Raw genomic sequence first — 22,437 nt, forward strand, 5'->3', positions numbered from 1 at the left:
AAGGGCCTGTGGGTATGTGTGTAATAAATTCACTGACGTTTCTGTTTCCTGAGAAGCAGTTGCTAGAGGAACAGAAGTGAGTGAGAAGACCTGACACCATCTGCCTCATGGAGAAACCTAGAAGTAGGCTCAAAAGATGAGTTCCTGAAACTAGCTTCAGTGCCCTCCTCCCTGGTTTACTCTACAGCCCAGAAAGCCTTTGAGGGCTCCAGCAGGTACCTCCCTCATTCCCAGGAAGTGTGCCCATGCCACGAGAGCCCAGCTTTCCAGCTGGTGGGCCAGCTGGGCTTGCTCACCTTTCTATTATTGTCGGGGACATTTATGTCCCTGTTCACGCAAGTGTGGGAGTTGGCTGAGTTTAAATCTCTGGATGAAAATACTAAAACAGCCCCACTCAAAATCATTAAATTTCAGAATAAAATCTATTTTACTTATAAAGTATTCACCAAGAAAAACATTAAAATAAGTAAGCTCAGAAAATTTTACAGTCAGATATTCTTCCAATTCTTTTATTATCACTTCCTACAACAGACTCCAAAGACAGTAAATAGAATGAAAGTGTGAGCAAACACATGTGTGTACTCCCATAAGAGGAACAGCTATAACCAGAGGTATATTATTTCACCTAGAACTACATCCCAGTCTCACGTCTTTGTTTACACCTCCCCTCCCTCCCTCCTTCCCTCCCTTCCTTCCTTTCTTCCTTATTTTCCTCCTTTCTTTATGATCTAAAAATATATCCTCAGGCCTTTAAGGAAGTGAACATGGTCCAGGTAATTAAAATGACTGAAGACCTATTATTTTTACAATTCCAGGTCTCCCAAAAGCTGTAGTTTACACCTTACTAAGATCTACGGTATTGGACTGCTCTCAAACTCATCCCACTTTCCGAGGGTCCCTAATTTCCAAAGGAACTAACAGACAGAAGTCATAATCTCCAGGATTTTGTCATCATTAAAATGAAATAGGCGTCGGTGTCAATAGAAGCACTAACCGCAGCATAATAGTTCAAAAAGTCTTCTTTTGAGACCTGAGAGGGATAAAAGGCAAGGGAAAAAGAAGGAAATAGGGTCAAAATATGTGAGTCGTAGTAGAGCATTTTACATTCTTCCTGAGGTATTTTCTATTGAGCTTGATTTGCCACCAGAAGTTAAGCTGGGTCTGGTGAGTTGGGGGGCCTGGCTTGCCTTTCCCCTCTGCGGTGGCTCTGTGAGACGGGGCATTTGCAAGGGCCACAAAAGACCTGCCTGCCACTGGCCATTACAGCTCCCCCATAGCCATCATTTTTAAGATGCAGATCTGCAGAGCTGCACTAACCAATGCGATAACCATTAGTCACATGTGGCTCTTTAAATTTAAATTAATTACAATGAAATATAATGAAACATTGAGTTCCACATTCACACTTGCAGACACTCAATAGCCATTATGTGGCCAGTGGCTCACATCTTGGAGAACACAAACATAGAACATCTTCATCTTCATGGAAAGTTCTGCAGGACAGCACTGCTCTAGAGAATACTTGGTATGATCATACTTGTGCTTATTATTAATGCTTTAGGGTAGAGAAGTTAATAGCTAAATGAAGAGATAAAAACTCTTTAGGGAAAGGGAGTTTAGACCAAACACATAGGTAGGAATAGAACAAGAGAATAGGGCACCTCCCAGAATCCTCGGCACCCAGGAGTACATGACGCCTGGCATTCAACAGCAGGGTGCAGGAACTAGCCATATGGGAGTTGCTGGAAGGCAAACTCTCCCAACTTCTCAGTTTGGTTGGCATATGTGTTAGTGCTTCCTGGTGGGCCCTGTGCTTCCTGTAATGGGCAGTGAAGTTAAAAATAGAGACACAAAGAGCAAGCCCTGGGCTCCATCTCTCTCTCCTTTCTCTTAAAGTCCCCTGTTGCTTAACACCAGCCCATAGAGTACCAAGTAGTACTATTCTTCACAGTTCTAGAAGCCCTACTCAGAAGCTGGGCATTCTGGGAACTCTCAGAAAAAGGAATATTAACATCAAATTTTCAAACTCTCATTTTTGGCTGTCAAAATAGTGCTTTTGTGGGCAATTTGAACCAGGACCTGGTCATTTTCAAAGAACTTTTATCACCGGTTAGTGAAAAATCTCACGAGTAACATTGTTAAATTGTCCAAAAGCCCCATCTGGGAAGTAAACTTACAAAAGAAATGTGACATTTTAATGTTGTTTCATACAAACCTAGAAGAACTTTTTTATTACAAGAGCAGTTCATGTTTCAAGACATAAATTAAGGAAATTCTCTTAAATCAGAACCACATTAATGACAAGGCACAGTCTGATAATGTGAAAAAATGACAAGGTTGGTATTATAAATTGAACTTTGTAGCTTAAAAACTTCCCAATCTCTGCTTCCTAGAAATGATATCCTTGATCTTGCCATTAGAGACAAGTGTTTGAAATGCTTGTGTAGCTTACCACTAAGAGCCATGCATAGCTTTTCAAACAAAATACTTTTAAATCTTTACGATATATATCTTGGAAATTCTGCTTTAATGCTGTTTTTGAGCATAATTTCAAAATTAAAACCTGTCAAGATAAGATTTGCATATATAGTAGAAGTACCTCTCTATCCAGAAAATAGCTTGTGTTACAGTTTTCGTGCAAATAAAGCATTGTCAACTAACAGCGTGGCCTGGGACTGTTTTAAAGGGTATGTGGGGAATTTCAATGACTAGCATACCTATTATATTTATATGCAAATAAATATCTCCATGCATCAGCCCTGGCCGGTTGGCTCAGTGGTAGAGCGTCGGCCTGGCGTGCAGGAGTTCTGGGTTTGATTCCCAGCCAGAGCACACAGGAGAAGCACCCATCTGCTTATCCACCCCTCCCCCTCTCCTTCCTCTCTGTCTCTCTCTTCCCCTCCTGCAGCCAAGGCTCCATTGGAGCAAGGATGGCCCAAGCGCTGAGGATGGCTCCGTGGCCTCTGCCTCAGGCACTAGAATGGCTCTGGTTGCAACAGAGCGACGCCCCAGATGGGCAGAGCATTGCTCCCTGGTGGGCATACTGGGTGGATCCTGGTAGGGCGCATGCGGGAGTCTGTCTGACTGCCTCCCCATTTCCAGCTTCAGAAAAATACAAAAAAAAAAAAAATCTCCATGCATCTGTAAAAGACATATGAATGTAGTTGGGCACAGCCCTTACCATTCTCTCTAACTTAGTGACAACCTTCCTTCTTTTAAACTTTTTTTTAGTATAGATGAAACAAAAGTAAAATGTCATTCAAACTCTATCTAAATGAGCTCAATTAGGGGAGTATGAATTAATGGTAATTTACTATATTCAGTTTCCATGATATTGTTCAATGAGATTCCAGGCATGACTAAGTATGAAACTTACAGAACGATGTTTTTTTTCCCCAGTTTCCTTGGAGAGTAACAGCATGATCTGGGTTTCTTAAGGTAATGCTTGATGTTTGATAATGGCCTGCGATCACGCAGCCCTTGGCCCCGTGGAGGTGGAAACACCCGGAAGCTCACCATTTCCCTGGAGAAGGCAGCCACTCTGCTACCACCTGTCATCTGCTCTCACTTGCAGGTCCCCACTCTGTTGGAAGGCTCTCTCAGAGCCCAGATTATCATCAGTCCTGCAGGTGGCCTGAATGTTTCTAGGAGACTGGCAACTCAACCTTTCAAGTTCAATGTCAAAATGTTCCCAGAATCAATAACAGTGTCTGAGTGCCAAGCGTTAAAGTCAGTAATGGAAAAGCGACTCGAGCCTTGGATGGCAGGCTTACAAACTAGATATTTAAATCTTGCTTCATTTTTCCAGGTGCCTAAGCTCTGGGTCCCTCATGAATTAACTGTGGGGTTAGACCGAAGGAAATAGGAGATGAATGACAGTTACTGGGAAGCAGCCTTATGCAAAGCTGGGTGTGGCCCTCGGCGCATTTGCAGTGCTCACAACTGGTCCAGTGCTGGAAGCCAGAATAGCGGCTAGAAACCCACGGCACTCACAAGAACTTTGGTGCAACAGAGATTGCTGTTAGGATTTGTATAATACTCCAGAGAAATAATAAATCATTAAATTCTATTCATGATGAACTGGGAGAAGAATCTAGAATAAAAGAAATAAGCCACAGCATGCTGAGATTTTTCTTTCCCTGATGCAATATGCCTTTCTGATGGTCGCTAGGTCCCTTACCTGAACCTCAGCTATGGATTGGCTGTTCAAATTCTCAGTGAATTTCACTCCTGGAGAACACCTTCCTCTCTATTTCGCTGAGGGGCAACACTGGCTTTGGCAAAGCAGGTGTGAGAATGCGACAAGAAGCAGCCACGCTCTTCTCAGAGAGGAAGGAGCAGTTTCACCACAACCTCTCACCGCACCACTGGGAGGGCAGAAAGAAGGCTTCTCACACAGCCGTGTTGTCAGAACCCCCATCAATCATTGTTTAGGTTTCTTTCAACAGATTTCACTCGGCATCTGTTTTAGAACACTTACTTTTAAGGGACTGACTTAGTGGGGTACTTTGTATTACAATAAAAGGACTAGCAATCTCCACCAACATTTTGTAGAATAGCAACTTGGAGAATAAAACAGTGCTTAGAAATGCTGGCTTTCGAAAGGGTCAATTACATATAAACAACATCATAGGACCATCTATCAGACCCTTGACACCTTCGTTTTTCCTTGAATTACAAACATTTCTAAAATTTGAAAAGTTTTTGCTTCTTTAAACAAGGTCTTAATTTGAAAGAACAGCCTACATATTCCAGGAAAGCAAGTGTGCTGACTAATCTCAAAAACTAGGATTTGTGAGGTTTTTTATTCTATATCCAAAAGAGAGAGGCATAAATCCAAGAAGGTATGTAACTCAGAGGGTGCCAGCAGAATTTCATAAAGCAGGAGGGGCTGGCGCCCACACAGCACCCAAGAATACATTGGTTAATTTCACTCTCCACATGATTAAGCATCAGTGCAAAAGACTGCATCCTCGATGGTATGGTCTGATAAGGGTTGAACCATTACCCACTTGTAGTTTGTGGCTCAGTGAAGCATCAGCATTGGTCAAGAGAAGTCAAAGGCCAATTAATTGTCTGCCTTTAAGAATAGAGGGGACTTTCCTTGCCTTGTCTTGATGGATTGTCTACATTCAACAAACTTATTACATAGTTCCCCAACACATTGTCATAGGAAGTTCCCCCAAATGCCCTGGCTCCAGAAGCTGGGTGACACTCAGAGAGGAGAATTTAAGTAGCCATGCTTTCTTGCCTCTCTGATGGCTTAACAAGTATGTCTGTTAGTTTGGTTTGAAAGACAGTTTGTTTGCATTCATTCCAGCTCATTGCTCTAGCCCTATAGCCTAGATTAGAACACAGCACATAGCAGTGGCTCAATAAATATTTATTTTCAACCTAAAACAATGCTATGTCCAGCCCTGCCTTCAAAGCTGCTATTAGAGTATGAAACATGCCCTCATCTGTGCCATCAAACTACGAAGAGCCACACACCAAAGTGCCAGCTGAGTCTGGGAAGAAATCCTATCAAGGTGTGAATGTCTGTGAAAACTGGCCCCACAGATTGGATGGAAGAATTCTGCCTCAGTCTATAAGTCAATTCAGCTGGTCTTAGACTTCTCATTTGCATTCTGAATGAAATTCAAGCAAGAAGTGAACCACTCTGTTCTCAACTACGGTTTGCCTTTGGGGGATTTAGAAGCCAGATTCAGTACTGGTCTTGGTGGCTTTTTCTGATCAAATCTGACTCAGAATTTTTACATACATTGTTCCTCTTTCATAAAAAGCTGCTAATTCCATCTTTTTTTCTTTATTCTTTTTTGTTTGTTTGTTTACTTCGCATTTGGGGTCCAGGCCCAAAAGGTAAACTGTGCCCAAGGGTTGTTTTGGAAACTTTTAATTGCATTTTATCTTCTGACCCAAGCAGCTTACTTTTTATATTGCAAATTGAATAATGTTCAAATTGTGTGAGTTAGGTAAACAGAAAAGTCCTAACAAATGACTTCTAATGACCTCTGTCTGTTCCTCCCACGAGGCAGAAATCACAACTAAGACTCAGAATAGGACTGCAGTGATCATTGACCATAAGGCTGTCCTATCTGGCTTGACAGCGGAGGGTGAGAGCCTTGGTGGAGTCCTTGTTTGTGGACCCAGATCAAATTTGCTAGAAAGGGGTGACTGAAGGTGATCAACTATTCTGTGAGGCACGGGTTATCTGCAATCTGATAGCTGTGCCCTGTGCCCCAATTAGACAGGAAGCAAAGTACAAGTGGGGAAGACAAAGTTGATAGCTGCAACCTAGCCCTTGTTCGGAGTTACATGCTCACTCGACGGCCGCAGTTAAGCAGAGGCGTGAGTCATACCCAGAATCAAAGACACAAATCTATCTAGAGCAGCTAGCTGGCTTGAAGGAAACCAGGTACCTGTCTTTAGCCAGTCTGTAAGGTGCAGGCTGCAGAAAGCATATTTCCTCTACACATTTATTCAGAATTTCTTCAGGATTTTGACATCATTTCTATATATTTCTTCATAACACTTGACATCCTTTGGCCTACCTACCTCTACAGACACCTAGAAAATAAATCCAATGGAAAACCAGACTTGTGTAATTAACTTCCAAACTAGCTAGCTTCTTTGAGGAGGCCGCAAGAAAAATGTTCCTTTTCCTGCCTGTTTCCAGGGTGAGAGGGCTCAACAACAAACAAAGCAAGGTGTCCTGTTTAATGACTGCTCTAATTCACATCTGAAAACATCCATTCTCACTATTTTTAAGTCAATGTATATCCTAATCTCAACTTCCAAGTCTGAAAAATAAAAAATAAACAAGTTAATTGCTATAAAACATAGCAGGCATGTTGAGGTCCTCAATCCAGTCACAAATATATACAATCTTAAAGGATACCATTATCCCAATTCATGTCCCCCAAGTAGAGGGTGAGCGCAGCCAGGGGCAGAGGGGACAAGAAGGAGCTCCACCCCTGAGGAACAAGCAGAGTGGTCCCTATGTCTGGGGCCATAGCCAAAGGGCTGCTTAGTCTCTGTGTTTGTCTCTGGCCCCCGACACAGAACACAGAGGAGAGGGCTGTAGTTTCAACATCTATTGTCCAATACTGGGGCTGCCTTTGAGCAGAGGACTTTCCTAGGGAGTTTCTTACACATTAACAACATGAAGCCAAGGCTTATAACTGGGAGGAAAGAGAATGCTTTAAGCCATAAAGTGTCAAGAGAGACAGTCTTCTTGGGAATATGCTTGTGATTCTAGTCTATGTCACATCACCCTCCTCATCTGGTGGGAACTTCAACATTGTTGTCCAACAGCAAGGAGAAGAGAGAGGAACATTCCACCAGGAGAAGGTTCTCTGGTACAGTCTGCCCACTCACAGGGCAAGATGTCCCACATAAAATTGGGAATGGAGCCGAGCCTCAGACTTCAACCACAGGAACACTTGGAACAGTCCTGGCCCTGCTGCTCAAGGAAATGACCTCCAGTCTCACATCAGCCTTTATCATGACCCCAAAACATCATTTTAAGTCTATTCACCAAACTGAGTCTTCTTTAAACTGCGGGGAAAGAAACACCTGATTTAATTATAGAAGTTGAACTCAACATGTGTTCTTTAGTCCCCCAATTGGGACTGAAACACTTAAACACTTACTGTCCCAAAGACAGATGAATTTTCCCACCTAGAAATGAACCATCCAAAAAGGAGGTGAAGAAAGATTGTGAGTGCATGTGTGGGGATTACAATGAAAATATCCCAATTTTTATTACTGGTCAAGGAAGACACCTAACATTTATCTGACACCTATATGAATTGGCTTGACTCTGGAAGCTTCACAGATCTTATCTCAATTAATTTCTAGCTTAGAACTAAAGAAACAGGCTCAGAGAGATGAAAGCACAGTTAGCTACTTGGCATCTTTATTTCTTCCCTAGAAAGTGCTGTTGACATGGAAGAGGCCCTGGGATGAACATGAACTCAGATAGAATCCTGGCTCTGAGCTGATGTTTAACTAGAGCCATGTGGCTATACCCAAGGCCATGGTCCCCGGTTCATACACTTAAAGCTTCCAGGCTGTTCTCATCATGACAATGAAATACACGTCGGTGTCGATGGACGCGCTCACCCCTGCGTAGTAGTTCATAAACTCCTCGGGGGTCACCTGCAAATGAAAACAAGAATTTGCTTCTCCCCATTTCAGTGAGGGCCCATCTCCAGTACCTGGAAATGGAAGAGAAACTTCTTCAAGGGGAGCTTTTTAGTGACCACAGCTGGGGACAAGATCTAAACCAAGAAAAAGGCGAAGTTGAGGGTGGCGGTGACAGGTGGCCTAGGGGAAGAGAGGAAGAAAGTCTTGAAAATTTCCAAACTGGTAACCTAAATGGAAAGTGAGATTCAGGTTCTGTCTTTTTACAAGAGTAGAAATCCCATCTGGTCGGATAAGTGTGACTGAAACTCAGAATACAAATTGAGGCCTTTGACTGTATGAAGTTAATACTATCTTTCTGTGACACATCAGAAACAGCTTCTCAGGTCCTTGTTCCAAGGCGAGTAATGTTTTACCTTTCAAAACATGGAGATCTGTCCTGTGGATAAAGAAACATATTTCTGATTAATCATTCCATGGCTTCATGCTTTTTTAAGATACAAATTACTCATTCAAGGTTCAGAATGATCAAAAAAAAAAAAAGTGCCCCATGCTCCATGCCTCCCTAACCCTCTCTCCAGGGTTCTCTCTCAGCCCTATGCCTATAACTGCCTCTTTGGAATAGCAACTAATGTTTTTATCTGTGCTAGGATTTCATATTGCTTTTCCTTTCATGGGTGTAGGTGATACCTACACTCCAACCATACTGGCTGCATGTTTAGTTGATTCAGAAGAAAGAGCTGTCTTCCTCTCTAGTGTCTACAATTAGTCCATTCAGCCCAAGGTAGAGCCCTGCTTACCTGGGAGGACATAGACACAATAATTTATTGCTCTCTAATTAGCCCTTAATTTTAAGTGTCATGAGGGATTAGAAAGATCACAAGAAATGAAACCCATAACAAATTCAAAGCCCCTTTGTCGCCATGACAGCAAAGTCTTCTTCCACCAAGCACCCACCCACCTCTTCCAAGTATCCCATGAGCTGATTGCTCCACTTACCCTTTCTGCAGAAGTTATAAGTAAACAGAGGAAAACTTTAGAGTACCCACAGTTCTCTCTCTGTACCTTTACTCCCTCCCCCAAAAAGTGTAAAGGCACTGGATTGAATTAATAGCTAAGCTGTGTTATCAGTTGTCTAAAAGTAGAAATAGAAAATATATGTGCACAGCTTTTATTAAAATTGGAAGATTATTAATGTCCTTCTTTCTTGAATTTCTTTTATTTCTGTTCTTTTTACCCTCCATTGATACAGCATGAACCCCCCCCCACACACACACACACACATGTAAGCCAAACTCCATAAAACCCGAAGTCAGACCTAATACCTTGGATTATTTCAGGAAAGGCCATTGGTTATTCTTGGAGAAGGGCCTGCTTGTTCCCTGAGACAACTTATTCCACAAATTCTAGGATTTGCCCATAAGTTTGCTCTCATCATGGTAACGTACTTTCCAGCAAGTAATTAATTACTTCGTTTGGAACTAGAAAAGATGAGAGAAGGGACACCCCTACTTCCAGCAGGCCTCTCCCTGCGCTACCAAGACTTGACAGAGTACATGTGGTCTGCAGGCGAAGGTCCTGGGTGGGCAATAGAAACAGCTGAGTCATAATACAGAGGACAGTCCCTTTCTCTCAGCCCCAGCCTGAGTAGAAAAATCATAATATAAGTTTGGGTTATCTACATACACTCAGTAATATACTTAAAGTATTTTTAATTACTAAAAAATTTCTATATGAGATAGACTTATATTCCCTCAAATGCATCCTAAGAAGATGTTTTGAATATTTACAATTAGAATGTAACATACAGACATGAAAACTTCAAAACCTAGACATTTAAAAAAAATAAGTGAGAGCCCCCTCCCCCCCATCAAGGTGAGGTTTAGGGACAGAATCAGAGTGAGGACGGTGCTTCACACACTATCTGGTTGCTGTCACACCTCCATCCAGGCGGCTGCTGGAGCACAGGCTGCTTTGAGAGCCCCATGTGGGTGCGAGTGCAGGACTTCTGGCACCGAGTCCTGGGACTGTTGCAAACCCCCACAACTGTATGCCACTCAGAGCTAAGCCTAAATTACTAGAAGTTCACAAATTTGAGTATCAATCTTGGCTGAAGAGTATGCAAACTTCCTTGTCTTATTCTAAGTTCTGTCTTGTTTGGATACCAACTATGTTTTTTAAGCATATGAGAGCACTGGTTTCAAGTATAGCTATAATGTCACCATAAGAAGTCTCAATGTATAAAACAACTCCATCGGAACAAGATAAATTAGGGGCTAATTATTCTCCTTATAAAAGAATGTCCTTTACATCAACAGGTTCTTGTATATTTAAAATATGATTCAACATGCAAAAGTTTACATCACACATCACTTTTCAGAAACATTTCCATTGCCCCTGTAAAACCCTTAACATGATGTCTAGTAAAAAAGTAGTCAATACACAGTGCTCAGATCCATAATTATGCTAAATAAGGTTAATGTGTATATTATGTTTAGTGATTAAATCAGACACTTCAGAATCTTTTAGAGGCAAGACTCTCAAATATGAATGTGAATAAGAGTCATCTGGGGCACTTATTAAAATTGTAAATCTTTCAGTTCCACCTCTCCCTAAATCAGACTCTGGTTGTGTGGTGCAGCCAGAAATTAGCATTATTCATACAAACGCCAAATGATGATCACACAGTCAGAATTGGGTATCAACACCTAGTCTGTGATAGTCAGGTGACAGTCAATGCTGAAACTGCTAAAAACCCCCATGACCTTTATGAGCTTACCATGGATGTTATTAAGATAAATAAATGTCAAAAGGGATGGGTGGGAACTCTAAGTCAGCTGACTCACAACCACTGGCTACACTGACTTGGGTTAGAGTCAAGGGCAGCTGAGGTTTCCCCTGGCAATGGGGAGGAACCACCTGCAGAAAGGAGGCAAGCACACCCTGGGACCCCGTGTAGAGTTAGGCTAATTTGGGGAAATGACAGTTGACTATTTTTCCACTGCCATCTCACCGGTCAAAGACACCAGTGATGTTAGAAGAAAACAGAGCTCTGTTATTTCTGTGCCTAACCATTCGGCTGTCTACAGAATCTGCCTCCCCTTTTTTTAATCTACCTCTGTAATTCCTTCAGTCTAAAGTGGAGGGTATTTCTCTGTCCCTGGCAGGAAAATGTCAATAGAAAGAAAAGAAAGTTCTCCTTCCTGTCCCGCTCACCCTTTGCAAATCGGGCTCACCATGAAGTTTTGTGGGAAAAGTGGGGAGAAATTCTCTCCTGAAGAGAATGCTTGTTTCTCCTTCTGTCACCACCATCTCTTCTTCCCACTCACTGTCCTACTAATCCTTCTGGTGTGGCACCAGGCTTAGGAGAAGCCTCCCCAGGGTTCTGCTGCTGCTGACTACCACCCAGGAGAGAACTCTCTTCCCATCACCATAGCCTTCAGGAAACCTAAGAGCAGAACTGGTTCCAGGTCCAACAGTCCACCTACGGCTGTGGATAAGACACGTGACATTTTGGACTCAGCCTAAACATAACTATGGAGAGATATAATCCCCAACCTTACCAATCTATGCATTTGTAACTTGGAGGTAACAGTTACTGGAGAGAGGGTGATAGCTTCTGTCTTTTACTTTTTGTTCTATTTCTTTTTTATTTTTCATTGAATTAATTGGAGCAACACTGGTTAATAAAATTATACAGGTTGCAGGTGCATAATTCAATAATACATCATCTGTGTATTGTATTGTGTGTTCACCACCCCAAGTCAAGTCTCCTTCCATCACCATTTATCCCCTTTACCCTCTTCTACCTCTGCCTACCCTTCTTTCTCTCTGGTAACCACCATACTGTTGTCTGTGTCAATGAGTTTTTGTTTTGTTTTTGCTTAATCCCTTCACCTTTCTCACTCAGCACCCTAACCCCTCCCTCTGACAGCTGTCAGTCTGTTCTCTGTATCTATGAGTCCGTTTCTTATTTATTTGTTAGTTTATTCAGTTCCTTAGATTCCACATGTAAGTGAATCAGATACTACTTGTCTCTCTCTGATTGGCTTAGTTCACTTACTTTTATGTTTACTGCACTTTAGAAATGCAAGTTAATCTCAGAACCTGCTAAAGATTAAACCATGTTAAATTCTGCAACCTGGCATTCCCTTCACTGAAAGCATCCCTTAAATGGCATGTCCACAGGGCAAAGTGTAATGACAAATGAGAATGTGTGTAAAAGGCACAGCGATGTCCTGAAATGTCTTGTAAATTGTGTTCCAAAAATTGAACCATGGTTTCATTTTGAAGTCAAATATGTTTCATTATAGTCTAATTTGTTGGAAAGTAGCTAGCTGTATATGGTAAATAGGATAACCACAAAGTGGGGTGTTTTACCAAAATACCACATTCTCCAGGTAATGGGTATTGAGCGGCATGTGGATCCCCTACTGGTATGTGTGTGGAGGTTCCCGGAGCAATGAAAGGCAGAGAACTGGAGACTCGAGGCCCAGGCTGAGTGGAGCACACACACAAATTTTTTACTACTTTAGTTTCCAACTTTCTAAGTAGTTACTAAGGAAATATTTTACTTCTATTTATAACTGTAATATAAGTATTTTTAAGGCATTGGACCTATCCTCTATTTATATGTTTACAATTACATATTGGACAGAAGAAATTTCACCTGGACTAGGCTCTTTTACTTACCAACCCATCTTTGTCATAAGGCGAATCAAAGTTATCCAGAAACTTCCTGAATACTTGTTCCTCAGTCCATTCTCCATTCTGGTACTTTGGGTGGTGCTTTGCATTGTACACCTCACGGAGATCTTCAATTGTTATAACACCATCTCCAGTCTTGTCCAACTTTCTAAAGGCTTGCATAATTACCTCTTTCCTGGCTCTGGACATTGGAGGCTAGATAAATAGAAAACACACACACACACACACGCAGACATACACAAGCAAATGAGCTGTTTTACATCAGATGTGATAAGGTCCCTTTTTCCTCTCAATGATGTGCACTTGTTCGTGTGCCATGAAATGATAGGCATTATGACTGCTCCCCAGACCCCTAAATCTGTTCTCCATCTCCTGCCCTATCATCTTCACAGTATACTAACAACTTCTGAGAATAAAACCTCAAGATAGCCAATCCAAACCACGTGGAAGCTAAGCTCAACAGAGGCACTAATTTGAGGGGCCACTTACTCTTAATGTGAGAAGAAACTCATTGAAGTCTATTGTTCCGTTTCCGTCCTTATCAAACCTCCGGAAAAGCTCTTCAGCCTCTTCCTTTTCCATGACCACAGCATAATCATTTAACCCTTTCACGAATTCTTTGAAATCAAGAGTTCGGTTATTATTGTCATCCATGATGCGAAACACTCTGAAGAAAACAGACACACACACAAAGAAAAAAAACCCACAAAGAACAAAGTTGAGCAGAGAGGTTTAGAAAAAAAACCACCCCTCAGGGTTTTTTTCAAAGTAAAATACAAAAATCTTCAATTCTTCTCTGAACCCTCCTCCTGAAACTGGACAGCCTCTTCCCAGCATCTCAAAAAAAGAAAAGAAACCTTTTTGAAAAAAAAAAGTACTGTGTGATTCCAGTGAAATGACATTTTGGCAAAGCTATAAAAACAGTAGAAAGATGGGGAGAGGCGAGAAAATAGGTGAAGGTGAGGGAATTTCTAGGGCAGCGAAACTATTCTGTATGATACTCGAGCGGCGGGTTCATGACATTAAGCATTTGCTCAAGTCCATAAAAATTTACAGTACAGAGAAATCAGTAATATATACAATATTTAAAAAATTATTTAGGAGGTCAGGGATCCCAAAAAGGAAGACAGGCAGTGACGAGTGACTAACTGTATTACAAACGCTGGGGGTGGTATCACTGAAGGGAGGGGTGGGGGAAGGTGCTGACCTAAGTTACTTTGGAAACAGTAGAGTCGGTAAAACTAAAGGTGAAAGGAACTGCACAGAAGCACTGCACACTGGTTGATAAAGCGATATCCCAGGGAGATGAGTTAGCTATTCTGATACTGCTCTTCAGGTAGACAGGAACCGAACAACAAAGTAAATGGATGGCAGGGGGTGGGAGCCAGGCTTCTCACTATTGGAATGGGAATTTATAGACACACTAAGGGAGGAGGCTAGAATGATGAGATTCATGTGGCAATGGATTAGAGTTGGAGACATCAGTGTGAACTCGAGTTTAGCTTAATATGAACACAGATGATTTTATATAAAAACATTTACAGATACGTGTGTGTGTGTGTGTGTGCGCGCACGCAGGTTAAGATACACTCATTCCCAATGCTCAGAACCTTCTTGGAAGTGAAGCCTTCCACAGCCTCCAGAAGTGAGGTTGGATTTCCCTGTCAGCAATCAGAGGAAACTACCACCTCTTTCTTTCCCCTTAGGCTTCTCAGTCCTGAGGACTGCTCATGTGGTCAGAAGGCCAGAGACCAGGACCTGCAGAGCTGGGGGCGGGAGGGGAGGGGCTGTTAATTTTCTGACAGGCAACTCCAGTGCCCCTGGAAGTGAGTGAGGCATGACTACCTAACAGGGACAGGACACTTGCAATTCTACAATTGCATCTAAATCATTGGTTCTTCTCCCATCCTCCAAGTCCCTATGTCACAGCCTCATGGAATGTCTCTCTCCTTGTCCTGCTAGGTGGCTCCAGTTCCAGGACAAGCATCTCCCTTCACCTCAAGTTTTCCCAGTAGTTGCACTTTCTTGTAGCAAACATGGACTCTGATGAACCTGGGACTAAGAACCAAGAATGGTCATGAGGGATGTCAGGGATCAACTGGCCCAAATGCTGCATAGGTGATTAAGGAACTGAAAGCCCAGGAGGAAGTGACTTGCTCAAGGTCACATTAATATTAGCCTCCCCCTGGCTGTGTCCTGCCTTTCTCCTCCATGTCCTCGCCACCTGAGGGCCTGGCTCCTACCTGCCAAGTCCTTTGATGCCCGCAGAGCCCCTGGCCAGACACTGCAGTCGGAGTCTCTCAATAGGGTCGGTGGCCGTGATGAGCTTTTTGTTGGCCTGGATCGCCATCTCTCGGTCATGGCGCGCTGTCCCCGCCATCTGACAGGAAATCCACAGCACATTAGCAGAGCTCAGGCCTTGTCACCTGTCTGGCTGGGCAGGGGGACAGCAGCCTTGATGAGAAGGACATGTATAGCATGCTCTCTCATTCACCTCCTGAGGACAATCTCAAACCTCCCAGAATTTCCCATTTTTAGGTCTACTAACTGTGTCCCTGCCATACTTCTTACTTACTCCTCCTCTAGTCCTGAAGACGTCTGATTTCTTCAGCCTGGACAATAGTTTTAAAAACACAGCCATTCCTCAGCATGCTGTCATCTTTCCAAAGCCCTCCTGATGCCATAACAAAGTAGTTTCATTTCTCTGAATGGTATGCTTTATTCCTTTATTCAGAATGCTCCATTTTTCCTTTGACTCCACATTTAATAGCCTCCTTTTTGGTCCAGCCATTAAGTTTGGTTTGATCTGTCTTCACTGAGATTCTCAACACTTGGGCTTTAATGATACCTACCAGTAACTGGTACATTTTCTTTGATTAATAGGCTAGTGTCTGTGTAACTCCTAACTAGGTCTCTAAAAGTGGTGAGTGTACCTCAGAGAACCTCCGCTTTCAGCAAGGGGGCTCCACGTTAACTTTAGGCAGAGCAAAGCAGCTGGAACCTGACAGGCAAAGGCCTCCTCCTTGCCTGCTGCCCTAGAGAATGGAGAACACTTCGGTCTTCAACTATAGGATGGAAATGTCACTCGGTTTTTGGGAGGTGCTTTACGAAATGAGGCAGTTAAGTATGTGCAAACCTGAATGATCTATTCTTGTGTCTTCTGTCTGAGATTCCTTATCTCAGGTTAAATAATGAGAACGTTGCAGGGAGAACTTATGGGTTGTATTGGAGAGGAACAGCCCTAGAAGGCACAAGACAGAATCTTTTCCTAATGTGCCCGGAAAGTGCCAGCTTTTGGCCGGCTGGGGGAGCCCTTGAGTCAAAGGCAGGTTCATTTTACCATTTTTCTGCACCCTGAACTCTGTTCCTTGTACAGTATATCCATCAAGCTCCTGCTCTTTTCATTCACAACACACTCTAAAGAAGAATTTCTACAATGCTCCATGTGCTGGGGCAGCAGGCTCATATGAAGATTGGTGATTTGGGGAGCAGGAATGGAACTTAAATATCAGCTCATCTGTCTTTCCTATTTAACAGAGAAGGGGGAATCAGAGGGCCTGAGATTTGTGACTGGGAGCGTTCTGATGAGACAGGACTAGGACCTGGGCCTCCAGGATCTCAGCCCCCTTTCCACTACTGTACGGATTCTCAGGACTCAGGCCCACGTGCAGGAGTCTGTACATCGCTCATGGACCCCCCAAGAGCTGGGGCTTCACCACACCCACTCTCCTATTTCTGAGTATTTAAAACACACAAGACAAACTGTAGTAAAAAAAAGATAAGCCTATTTGTCAGGAGAGTGATAATGTCACCTGCAGCTCTGGTTGGTGCCTTCCTGGCAATATTAACTTTCTTAAAACCTGATCCCACACTGACAATTTTCAGAGTTTGTCCCCGACTTCCGTAGAATCTCCTGGACACCACCAGAATCCCACATTCTTGTACACAACCCTCCTTTTATTCACGTCACCCTCTCCCCACTCCTGTTCCCTCCTGATGGTCACCATTCTGTTGTCTCTATCTCTGAGTTTGTTTTTTTGTCTGTTTTGTTAGCTCATTTGTTATTTTTGGTTTTATATTTCACATATGAATGAAATCAGTTTTTGTCCTTTTTCATCTTTAGTGACTCAGTTCATTGACAGATAGCTAATATTTATTGCATATTGTATTCAGGCACAGCATGAAATAGATTGCTCTGAGAAGCAAGCCCTTGAATAGCTAAGAGTCTTAAATCTGCACACTGAAGTCCCGCACTTAAGCAGCACAGGAAACGCGCAGTTTCCTAAGAACTGGGGGCTTCTGAAGAAGTCGTAATAGCTCAAGTAGGGTGATATTCAGAGCTTCTGAAGTTTGCACGAAGACACCAGGGCAAGAGTCTGTCCCCAGACATGTGTCACCGAAATCAGCACTGCACAGAGCATTCCTGACTTTAGAAGCCCCTGTCCTAGCTTCCAGGTGTCCGCATGGTCACCAAGAGCCCATCCAGCCAGGCCAGTGCAAGGCCTGGAATAGGCTGCCCTCTTGATGCACATGGCTGCAGGGCCACCTCGTGTTAGCATCGCGTCTGCGCCTTTCCCCGGTCAGGCGTGCTTTGAGTCCACTCTTTCAACAAAGGTCTACAAAGGGCTCAGTCAGGACTGCGCGCTGTGCCAGAGACAGAAAAGACGCAGTGAGACAGACCCCGCTAACAGATCAGAGGACAGGCAGGTGCAAATCCCAGGCTTAGCTGCAACAGATCGAAAACGGGCAGCTCCCTCAGCCTTGGAGTGGGGCTTTCTGAAGACTTCTCCCAGGAGGAGGTGATGTTCAAGTTTTAATCCTAAAGGAAAGTGGTAGTTATTCAAGCTAGGGTCCTGGGGGTAGAAGAAGGAAGGGCAATGTATTTTTTTCTAGTACTGAGGTCAAATGAAAGAGAAAATAGTATAAGTGGGGGAAATCCAAGTATTTTAGTATGATTGGAATATCAGGGGTGTGAGTACTGGCTGAGATGAAGAGTGTGGATGGAGTTGGGATAGAACGTGGAAGGGGAACTTAGGGGGAAGTGATAAGGCTCAGATCACAAAGAAGTGGGACACATGGGAGGGAGTTCAGAGTATGTACTGAGAGCAACAGGAGACCGCAGTAGGTTCAAATGAGGAAGTGACAGATGGTTTTGTAAAAGAGCCATATGGATGCGGAGGACAGACCTGAAGGTGGGAGGCTGACCCGCAGGAGATGAGAGGCCACACTAATGACCCTTGGGTGAGAGGTCCAGATGCCTGGAGAGAGGTGTGGCAGTGTGGAGAGAGAGGATAAAGCGACCTGAGAGGGAGAGTCACTCAGTGTGCTGCCTGAGGGAGAGGGAGCACCCTGGGGCGGCATCCAGAGCTCCTGCCTGTGGCCCCCATCAATGAAAGGCAGAGAACTGGAGACTCGAGGCCCAGGCTGAGTGGAGGCACCAGCTGCAAAGCCATAGGAGACTCTGTGGCAATGGTCATCAGGTCTCCTGGGTTAGGTCTCCTTCACCCCACTGCCCTGGTGCAGAGCGCCCTGCTGCTGCCAAAGCTTCCTGTCTGCCTGGACTTCCAGAATCGTTGTGGGATCACTGTGGGACAGGATATAGAAATCTGATTTTTCACCAAAGCCTGTCTCTTCGTGATTCTCAGCGGAGTTCATGGGAGTTTTCCTGCTGAACTCAGGGACAGATATAAACTGACTCTGGAACTAGAGAGGAAAAAAATCCTCAAGCCCCAGACAGCACTTTATTGGGTTGTCTTTGGTGCCTTCTAGTGGCAATGAACTAAATTACACATTCTAATCTTTCAACCTCCCCCCCCACACACACACACTCTTTCTCCCCTCTGGCCCTCAATGCTAAATTAAGTCTATAGCCAACAACTTGCAACACAAAGAGTGATTTTAGATTCAAAGAGGGACCCCAAACATCCATAAAGAAAAGCACCAAGGGCTTGCACATGCTCTTTTACACAAAATCCAAAGGAAATTTCTCACTCACTCCGCTCTCTAAACTAGAACTCCCCACTTCGGTTTCTATGACACTACCTTCCAGTTTTCCTCTTTCAGGATAAACGATGAAGGAGCTGAGGCAGGTTTGGTGAGCCCTACTGAACTTTAGACGAGAGTTAGCTTGTGTAAGAGCAGGGGGGGAGAGAACAGAATTAGACACCAGAAAGGCACTGCAATCATGTGGATGCAGAGGGGAGACGGGCGAATCCTGTCCCACCCAACCTCTGCCCCCCCACCCCTCCCCTACCGAGGAGGGAACGCACGCTCACCTGGCTGGACAGCATGTACCTAAACTGTCCTTTGCACCCACTGCCTGGGGGTACTCAGGCTAGACAGGGGACAGCTTGCACTATGAGTAAACGGTCCTTATTGAGCAGATGACATAGCCCAGCCTGAGAGAACTTCCTGCAGAGAAGCCTAATCTTTCCAGAGGCCTCTCCAACCTCTGCAAGCCATCAAGAGTCAAGATCATTTTCCCACAGTCAGGCCATGCAATGACCTTCACCTAGACGTTCTTAGGCATCCCTGTAATTTAAATACCTGTACCATTACATGGACCAATTCAGTAGCAAGAGGCCTGGAGTTGCTATAACAGTTCGGTGTGATTTTAGAAAACATCCTGCTTTTAGCGAGAAGACAAGAGTGAGCCGATATAAAGAGCAGACAGCTATTGATTAAACTTGTGGGGCTTCACACTCATTCCCAGGAAGTGGGAACATATTTGCCTTCTACCAAGTTCATATCCAAGTCAAAACTATTCCCATCTCTGCTAGCTCAGTCTTGAGCCTGCGTATAGAGACCACTCACCAAGGAAGCGGCTGACACGGGTGATTTTACTCTTTCTCTCTCTATTTGGGAAGCGGGTGTAAGACTGAAACTTTGATTTAGACTCAGTGGACCTTTTTATACTGGAAATGTCACACAACAGACCATGTTTGAAGGAATGCTTACCATCTCTTCTGACTCCAGTCCGTTCAATAAACTAGTTATTACTACATGGTAGATGACAAAAACGTGAGGTTCCTTCAGAAGTTTCCCCTTCGATCCCAGTGCTCAGAGTAGCCGAGCAGGTGGTTGGGAGGTCCCTCCCTTGAGTGTAAAATGAAAGGCTCAGACAAACTGAGGGAGGCGTGGCTCCTGTTGTAGAACATGGGGCAACCCCCAAACAAATGCAACGACGGGTGTGTCAGTGTTGTTGAAGTCATGAAAGTTTCTTCATTAAACTCCTCTGAGCTCAGTTCAGCTGAACAGACCCTTAGCACCTCGAGCTCCACGGAAGACTGTGCTAATCTTCCAGGTGACAGTGTAGAGTGTTGGGTCCAAATGGGTATGATTTTGAACCCGGGGAATATTTGACAATGTTTGGAGACACAGCGGGTTGTCACAACAGGAGTGAGGGGTGCTGTTGCATCTAGTGTGCAGAAGCCAAAGTTGCTGCTAAACGAGCTCAGAGAGCCCTTGACATTGACAATAAAAAGCTGTCCAAAGGAGTGACATCATAGAAATGGCGCTGTGAGGAGCACGACCGAAAAATCTCCCCAAAATTTCAATAAGTTCATCAACCAGAGACAGAAAAAATCTATCCTTGGAGCATCCGGAAGTTCCACACCCTGAAGACAAAGGTAGGGTTGAGCGAAAAATTGACTAAATATATGATCAACCCTGAAGGAAATAAGTCGGACGGAGAAACACTCTGCCTTCCTCACTAACCTGAGCAAAGGCTGCTTTCACTTGGAACTGAGAGGCGGGAGGAGCTAGGGGTGTGGAGGTAGCTAGGCTGCAGCATGGACTTTCGTTCAAGCCGAGGAAAGAGTGTGCCTGTGGTGAATCAATCCTCGCAGGCAAGCGCCCGCACGCGAGCAACCTGGCCACCCGCACGCCCCGCCAGGAGCGGCCCAACCTCCCGCTCTCAGGAGAGCAGCCCAACAGCCCGCACACGTGGAGAGCAGCCACCCGCGCGCGTGCAACTGCCCACGCCACAAACAGCAGCTAGCTGCCAGCGGCATGGCGCTCGGAGAGTGCGCCAAGGTAAACTTCCCTACACCGGAGCTTCACCCAGGCCCAGACAGTTTATACTAGTGAATTCTATCAAACATTCAAAGAAGACTTGGTTCCTATTCTACTCAAAGTCTTCCAAAAAACTGAAGAAGAAGCAACACTTCCAAACACATTTTATGAGGCCAACATAACCCTCATACCGAAACCTGGCAAGGACGGCACAAAAAACGAAAAACTACAGACCAATATCTCTAATGAATACAGATGCTAAAATACTAAACAAAATACTGGCAAATCGAATACAATAACATATTAAAAAAATAATACATCATGATCAAGTGGGATTCATCCCAGAATCTCAAAGATGGTTCAACATACGTAAAACGGTTAACGTAATACACCATATCAACAAAACAAAGAACAAAAACCACATGCTCTTATCAATAGATGCAGAAAAGGCATTCGATAAAATACAACACAACTTTATGTTTAAGACACTCAACAAAATGGGTATAGAAGGAAAATATCTCAACATGATAAAGGACATATATGATAAATCATCAGCTGACATCATATTAAATGGCATAAAACTAAGGACTTTCCCCCTTAAATCAGGAACAAGACAGGGTTGTCCACTCTCTCCACTCTCATTTAACGTGGTGTTAGAAGTTCTGGCCAGAGCAATCAGAGAAGAGAAAGAAATAAAAGGCATCCATATCGGAAAAGAAGAAGTAAAGGTATTACTTTTTGCAGATGACATGATCCTATACGTCGAAAACCCCAAAGACTCCACCAAAAGATTACTAGAAACAATAAACCAATACAGCAAGGTCGCAGGATACAAAATTAACATACAGAAGTCAATAGCCTTTCTATATGCCAATAATAAAATATTAGAAAACGAACTCAAAAAAATAATCCCCTTCACGATTGCAACATAAAAAATAAAATACCTAGGAATAAACATAACAAAGAATGTAAAGGACCTATATAACGAAAACTACAAAGCATTGTTAAGGGAAATTGAAAAAGATACAATGAGATAGAAAAATATTCCTTGTTCGTGGATAGGAAGAATAAATATAATCAAAATGGCCATATTACCCAAAGCAATTTATAAATTTAATGCAATTCCCACCAAAATTCCTATGATGTTCTTTAAAGAAATGGAAAAATCATCAGATTTATATGGAACTATAAAAAACCCCGATTAGCCAAAGCAATCCTAAGGAGAAAGAATGAAGCTGGGGGCATTACAATACCTGACTTCAAACTATATTATAGGGCCACGACAATCAAAATAGCATGGTATTGGCAGAAAAATAGACACTCAACCCAATGGAACAGAATAGAAAGTCCAGAAATAAAACCACATATATATGGCCAACAACACACAATGGAGAAAAGAAAGCCTCTTCAATAAATGGTGCTAGGAATATTGGAAAGCCACATGCAAAAGAATGAAACTTGACTACAGCTTGTCCCCTTGTACTAAAATTAATTCAAAATGGATCAAAGACCTAAATATAAGACCTGAAACAATAAAGTACATAGAAGAAGACATAGGTACTAAACTCAAGG

General features: G+C 43.4%; 1 protein-coding gene across 3 annotated transcripts; it reads right to left on the reverse strand.

The window, feature by feature from the left end:
• Positions 1–700: 700 nt before the first annotated feature.
• On the reverse strand, positions 701–15,262 carry CAPSL (calcyphosine like). 3 transcript variants are annotated; one of them, XM_066253540.1, is made up of 5 exons: positions 15,096–15,262; positions 13,342–13,519; positions 12,838–13,047; positions 8,562–8,584; positions 7,921–8,160 (listed from the first exon to the last, which is right to left on the reverse strand). In XM_066253540.1, the coding sequence occupies exons 1-5, from the start codon at positions 15,230–15,232 to the stop codon at positions 8,157–8,159; spliced, it is 552 nt and encodes a 183-aa protein (XP_066109637.1). In that variant the 5' UTR covers positions 15,233–15,262; the 3' UTR covers positions 7,921–8,156. The 3 variants fall into 3 exon arrangements, with proteins under 3 accessions (XP_066109636.1, XP_066109637.1, XP_066109635.1); XM_066253539.1 differs by lacking the exons at positions 7,921–8,160; positions 8,562–8,584 and adding an exon at positions 701–1,030; XM_066253538.1 differs by lacking the exon at positions 8,562–8,584.
• Positions 15,263–22,437: the final 7,175 nt, after the last annotated feature.

The sequence above is a fragment of the Saccopteryx bilineata genome, chromosome 1 (genome assembly GCF_036850765.1).
Source record: "Saccopteryx bilineata isolate mSacBil1 chromosome 1, mSacBil1_pri_phased_curated, whole genome shotgun sequence".
NCBI classification, from domain to species: Eukaryota; Metazoa; Chordata; class Mammalia; order Chiroptera; family Emballonuridae; genus Saccopteryx; species Saccopteryx bilineata.